We start from the raw sequence: 7,097 nt of genomic DNA on the forward strand, positions 1-7,097 counted from the left end.
ACTTGGCTATGGCCCCACACATCCTGTTCAGTTGGTGAAACGTAGTCCAAAGACACCTACCCAACACAGTACACACACACACACAGACACAGACACAGACACAGACAGACACACACACACACACACACACACACACACACACACACACACACAGTAGGCTACTGCCAATGAAAACAGTCAACAAAATTCTACAGAAATCAACTACTTCAATGGCTGGTATGCTAAACACACTCATACACAGAATGTGTCATTAGCCCCATTCAGACAAAGCTAGTGCAGACCCAATTTTCTAGTATGAGGTCTGGTGGGAACAATAGCATAGCAAAGTAGCATGTGTGAGAGGTGGCAGGAGGAGTGTCGTGGGGCTGCAGACAGCAGACTGCCTACCTGCGATGCGGATGACGGCCCTCTCAGCCGGGTCCAGGACGTCCCCGGAGCCCGAGGCCGACTTAGAGCGTTTGACCCTCTGGTGTTTGTCCAGGTTCCAGGGGAGTGTGTCCCCAGGGCAGGGAGCAGGGAAGCTTCTCTCTCCATATCTTTCTAGCAGGGCTCTCTCCCTCTCCCGGTCCCTGTCCTTCTGCCTGTCCTTACGCCCCGACGCCATCAACTACAGTACAGTAGAATGACATGGAGGAGAGCAGCAATGAGACATTGCACGTGTATAGACCTATGCATATTAAAAACATACATTGTCCATACTTTGAGATCCACAATTGAACACGGCATACAGTCCACATTATACAAATATACACAGGCACAGGTACACACACTGGCAATGTCTATAACAGGTTGAGTTGGAAGCCTTTCCTAACATGGGTCAAGTGGATACACCGGAACTATTGTGGTTTACAGTATGACTCTCTGGGATCACCTAGTATGTCATGTTGCATCAAAAAACGTGATCCAACAATGACAGAGCATGCATCCAGGTCAGCTAAGAAGAGTTCCAGACCGGTATTCAGATATCAGTAGGAGAATGACTACAACATTCTTTGATCTACTTACCACTTGATTAATGGCAAGCCTTAGCCAACACACCAGGATATCAACCAGCCGCTGCCAGTCAAGGTGTCAAAAAAAAAACACCCAACATTTGTAGCTCATTTAGGGTCAGCCAGGCAATTTTCACGTGTTAAAAGGAGGGAGACTTTCGCTGTGACCCAACTCCCAGTTGATGATTAACCACCATGAAAATATGCAGCCAAGATAAATGTTAAGGAACGATATTTCCATATTACAGTCATACAGTGGAACAAAGTTCAAATTCCCATTTGCATTCCTTACTGTCCGTAGACTTGGGCACTTGATAGGAAAACGAGACGAGGCTGACTAGGAACTATTGAGCGTCCTGGATAAAGTCTGACTAAGTGGCCACTATCGGTAGGTGATGGACCTTAACCTCTGCTCAGGATGCAAAAACCCACTCTGCTAATGTTACACAATAACAATGCACTAATGTCTTTGTTTTTGGTGGGTAAAAACATGTAAGCTATACCAAATCTGTTAATATTTGTAATCAAATGATTTGATTATACTGTAACAAAATGAAGACAAAAGCATAAGGCATCGATTTTTACAGATGGTCATACTATCAGCAAACTATCTGTTGATAAGGTTATGATTAGGGTTAGGTTTAGAATAAGGGTTAGGGCAAGGGTTAATGTTAGGGTTAGTGTTAGTAGATAGGTAGTTGAAATGTTACTGACAGTCTGTAGAGCATCTAGAAATGGACTATCCAAATAAAGTGTCACCGATACATGTATTTGTTGTAAAGTAAATAAGAAACTAGCGTGACGTATTCTCTCATCTTGAAGTTACGTTGCTGTGACAACCAGGCCACGTGGGAGCACGTTTTGCGTCTTCAATTTATGATGTTTACAGGAAAACGTAATGAATTAACGATCTCTGCCTCCGATTACATCATTTCATTAGCCTTGTTCTTCCCTGTGCATGGTAAGGGTTTGTTTACGATTTCCTGTTTTGTTGGGTGTGTTTATTTCTGTGGACAAGGGACTAAAGTCAACTTTGTTTCTTACGTCTAATACATTGTCACTGCGCTGACATTGTCTCGCATAAGAAAATGGCCATAATCTCAGCACCCAAAACCAAATCTCACATCTTTCACACGAGACTATGGCATTTGCTTCCCATATGGTACTTTTGGAAATGTTGTAAATCATAAATTAAAAGGGACCTGGAGGACTTTTAGTTCCAAAATCTATAAGTAAATGGAGAAACACAGAGCAGAGAAAACAGCCACATAGATGCAAAGTTGTTAGGCTGTACATTCCAAGTAGCATTTTGAAGCTAGCCGTAAGGCAAACTGCCACACCAAGAAGTCATGTGTTGAACCCACAGTGCATGAAATTGGAAAATTTGCTCTAGTATTCTGAAACTGAAACTACCTCTCTCTTTACCAATCACCTTTAGTGCATGGTTTTATCAACTTGTTCAGATTTCAACCCCTCCTGACTCGGGAACTACTAACATATTTACTTGCTTCCCATGTAATCCTTGGTTGGCATGGTGACAGACAGAAAGGCTCCCTGGCAGTGGAATGTAGATCTGGCTGATACCAAACTCAAAGTCCTCCTGACTTCTGGAAAAGTGGGTACACAGGCGATACAGTGAAGCCAGTAAAATATATAGGGGTACAGTCAAATTAACCTCAGCTATGAGGATGTGGGTCAGTCTAGGCCTCATTATAGCCAATGAGAGTTGTTTATGTTTATTCAACTGTGTTTCCTGAAAGGTTTACTAACGAGATGGATAGGACGATAAGATAACTAGTGTCTCCCTGTCACCTCATGAAACGTGGCAATCAGCAAGGTGGTGTGAGGTCAATGCCAAAACAAAGACCAACTGTAGCTGATGTAGAGAATAACCATGTTATCTTAATAGACATGCATATTGCATATTTGAGTTGCAAATGATTGGTACCAATGGCACAGTGACACTCCTACTGTGACACATAGCATATGGGTGTAAAGCAGTCCTGTAGCTCCAAGGTCCTAGACAGTGAAGCACTATCCCAGAGACATGCTACTGTGAAGTGTCAACCTGGACTGAGTGCAAATTAGTTCTTCATAGAGACACAGTGCATCTGGTGGCAGTAGATAGCCCAGGTGTTAGAAACACAGACCAGTAGCTGGAAGGTTGCTGGTTTAAGTTCCTCTGTACCATCGCCGGCCGTTATGCCCTTGAGAAAGGAACTTAACCCCTACATAGCTCCAGGGGCACTGCACTGCGGATGCCCTGTGCTCCATTCAACGTGCGTTGTGTGTTGTCTGGTGGGCAGTCGGGAGCAGAGTCGAATAATGCCAATTTCTGATGGACTAATAAAGTACAATTCTATTCTTCTGTTCTATTCCATTCAGCCAGTATGTCTAGGTTCCCTTGAAAATATGTACTTTGCTGTCACCTTCTTACTGTAACTTTAACATCTGGAAATGAGCATGGACAATGTACTGTACAGATGTTGGATTTTAATTTGACCCCTTTCGTCACAGGAGTAAAATAATCCTGCAGCAGGAGGACTTGAATATCTGAATAAATATTTAGAATCACCGCCAGGGGGGCAGCTGGAAGCGGTGTTTGTATACCATGCAGTACCGTACCTACATTGCAGGCTACAGCGTGTTTTGCGTGAATACTTATGTATATTGTAATGCATTGACATAATTGTAGGGGGAGATGTATTTTCATTAGGGAAATGTCATTTTTTTTATAAATTGTTTTATTTTATGTTGAAGGCAAGCAATAGGCTGAATACATTTTTTGGGGTCACCTCAGCACTTGTATGGTCTTGCAGTTTAATTTTTTAAAATTATTTAACCTTTATTTAACTAGGCAAGTCAGTCAGTTACGGTTACAGGCACTGACCCCATTACACATATGCCAGTAAGCAAGGTTCGAATCCGGCTCACTGCCCTTTGACTCATAGATGAACGTCTATTTTTTATGCATTAATTCCGCGTGGTTACAAGGTTAAAACAGAAACAACTCAAAGGTTAACGGTTAAGGCATTACTTCCAAGTGCTTAAGGTTAGGCTATGGTGTGGGGAAGGCTTAAAACAAAGTAATAAGAAAATGGTGTGCCTATGTATCATCACGAGCCTATTCATAGTATTTTTAGTGCTTGTTATAGCATTGTGAACTGTCGTAGCGCAGTGGTCTAAGTCGCGCACTATGAGCCTCATGAGTGCTGGGCGATCTAGTGACCAGCCTGAGCATACATTAGGCCCACAAATTAATTGCATTTATTTAAATGTTTTCAAGAAGTGAAATTACAGGCCTTTGATCGACATCAAAGACCATAACTACACTGAACAAAAATATAAACGCAACATGCAACAATTCAAACGATTTTACTGAGTTACAGTTCATATAAGGAAATCAGTCAACCCGAAATAAATCCATTAGGCCCTAATCTATGGATTTCGCATCACTAGGCAGGGGCGGAGCCATGGGTAGGCCTGGGAGGGCACAGACCCACCCACTTGGGAGCCAGGCCCACCCACTGGGGAGCCAGGCCTAGCCAATCAGAATGAGTTTTTTTCCCACAAAAGGGCTTTATTGCAGGTAGAAATACTCAGTTTCATCAGCTGTCCCTCAGATGATCCCGCATGTGAAGAAGCCAGATGTGGAGGTCCTGGGCTGGTTACACGTGGTCTGCATTTCTTAGGCCGGTTGGATGTAATGCCAAATTCCCTAAAACGGCGTTGTGGTAGAGAAATTAACATTACATTCTCTGGAAACAGATCTGCTGGACATTCCTGCTGTCAGCATGCCAATTGCATACTCCCTCAAAACTTGAGACATTTGTGGCATTGTGTTGTGTGACAAAAAAATCACATTTTAGAGTCCCCTTTTATTGTCCCCAGCACAAGGTGCACCTGTGTAATGAGCATGCTGTTTAATCAGATTCTTGTTATGCCACACCTGTCAGGTGGATGGATTATCCTGGCAAAGGAGAAATGCTCACTAACAGGGAAGTGAACTAATTTGTACACTAAATTTGAGAGAAATAAGATTTTTGTGCATAATGGAAGAATTCTGGAAACTTTTATTTTAAACATGGGACCAACATTTAATGTGTTGCATTTCTATTTTTGTTAAGGGTATTTACATTGGTCAGTCCAAAATAAATGTTTTATTCTGTCATGGAAATAAATGTATTTCCTGTTACCAAGTAATTTACTTGCCTAGTTTTTCATGTGGACCAGTTTAATCCAAGGAGCTATTTCAGTATGTAGGTTTGGAAAGTTTTTTTTTGCCTAGCCACAGACAGCTATTGTGGAGTTGTGAGTGGAGGATAGATGCAAGAATGAATTATACAACGAGCAAAGTGATGATGCTGTTTGTATGTGGCTGCTATGAAAGTGAACTGCGTGTGCAGGTGATCAGTGGTGTATTAATTCTGACGATTTTGTAGAAAAAAAGTTTCTTAAAAGGAAGCAAACAGAACGAAGCGGCATAACACCTACCTGAATTTGTCCAATAGAAACTCATGTTTGAAATAATGATTACGCCATAGATCAGCTAGATGCAGGCAAGAGTATACAAGCTGGTATTGAATGTGTCACTATTTGCCACCTTGATTTCTCCAATTTGTCTCTGAACCTGTGCCCCTACGTTATCAACTTTTATTCATAGGCTAGGTTGTAGCAATCTCATGATGGGTATAGGGAAAATTTGATTGCTATGTAGTAGCCTAAATCTATCAGTGTTACATTGAGCTGGGTGAGTGGAATATGAATGACAGTCATCCAATATGCTTTAACAGAAATAGGGCCATGCTCATTTTTTTTTTTTTAATCCTCCCTAATCTTAAAACAGCAACAACCGCCACTGATGGGTTCCTACCAAACTATTGACCAATTATTGTCCCTTACATGAAGGCATGATGCTATGTAAAAGCATAATAGGCCTAAGCTTCAATTTCTTGTGTGCATTTCAAAGCGAGTAAACATCTCATGGAACTACTACTTTACTATTGAAAAAAGTCAATGATGTTGCGTTATGAAAGTACTGAGCACCTGCTGCAAATGCAGCCCATAATTCCCCCCAGTGGATAAGTGAATCGACCATGGAAGCTACAGTATTGATAACTCTGTAGTCTAGGCATTGCATTAAATAGAGATACACAAACGGAATATTAAAGTACAGTCCTGTATAGTTGTTGTGAGTGACAAAATATCCTTACCGTAGCCTATGTTGGTTCCGCTTGCTGCTTTAATTAAGGGCTGCTGTCAAAATGCCATGAATGCGGGTGTCCATACGACTTCGCTGCAATGGCTATGGCTGCAACCAAAACAAATAAACTTGCTCCCTGTCAGCGACCGTGCTTGCGTGTGTAATGTTTAAATAGCCACTCCTTTTCGGGAGGCAGGGTTTGAGAGACAAGCCGAATTGCAGAATCTGCAGTCCTCAGCTATGTTCCCTCGACGCATTTGTGAATGTGAACGTCTCCTTCGCTCTCACTCACCATCCCCTCCCGCGTCTGTTGTTAGAGCTAAACGTCAGCGATAAATTATTAACCCGATAGAGAATATTAGAAACATCTATCCCTTTCATCATTTAACGATGGAAGCAGAAGATCAGACTTCATTGCGTGGCGGCTCGACCCACTGACCCAACAACACGCTCGAGAGCAATTGACGGTACCTTCACGGGCTGGGTCTGCTGGAAGATTCTGATGCAGTGAATTTAAGCACGTGCTTCGTTGATGATTAGTTATCCTGGTCCTGAGGAGAGCTAGAACCCAGCCGAGGTTAGAGAGATGCTCTTGACTCATGTTTCTGAAATCAGAAGACTAACCTAAAATACTGATTAATCTAACAGAGTGATAGCCCATTTGTCAATTTGACAGGACACATGATGCCTTCGTCATCATTACCATCATCATCTTCCTCATCCTCAGTAGCATGGCTGTTATTATATGTTATAAATTATTACATGCATATGACTATCCCACATAAAACTTACTTTTTACTTTTTATTTTCCTAATTCCAAAAACAGTTATTGTGGGGTAGGCTATGATTTAGAAGATTCCGGTGGAAACAATTCACAATGGAATGATTGATTTCTCTCTTAT

General features: G+C 41.9%; 1 protein-coding gene across 6 annotated transcripts in view; it reads right to left on the reverse strand.

Annotated features, from left to right (window-relative positions):
- Positions 1-6,841, reverse strand: part of LOC110489723 (plectin) — a 190,364-nt gene extending 183,523 nt beyond the window's left edge. For 3 of the 6 annotated variants that reach the window (XM_090199592.1, XM_090199656.1, XM_090199575.1), the window contains exons 1-3: positions 6,206-6,808; positions 4,592-4,710; positions 388-607 (exon numbers count right to left, since the gene is read on the reverse strand). In XM_090199592.1, coding sequence (XP_090055718.1) covers positions 388-604 — 217 coding nt within the window. In that variant the 5' untranslated portion in view covers positions 605-607; positions 4,592-4,710; positions 6,206-6,808. Of the gene's footprint in view, positions 1-387; positions 608-4,591; positions 4,711-6,205 lie in introns of all 6 variants that reach the window. The other 3 variants (XM_090199660.1, XM_021562579.3, XM_090199573.1) reach the window with 1 other exon arrangement.
- Positions 6,842-7,097: the final 256 nt, after the last annotated feature.

This window comes from Oncorhynchus mykiss, chromosome 2, assembly GCF_057628025.1.
Source record: "Oncorhynchus mykiss isolate SJ-2025 chromosome 2, ASM5762802v1, whole genome shotgun sequence".
In the NCBI taxonomy this organism is placed as follows: Eukaryota; Metazoa; Chordata; class Actinopteri; order Salmoniformes; family Salmonidae; genus Oncorhynchus; species Oncorhynchus mykiss.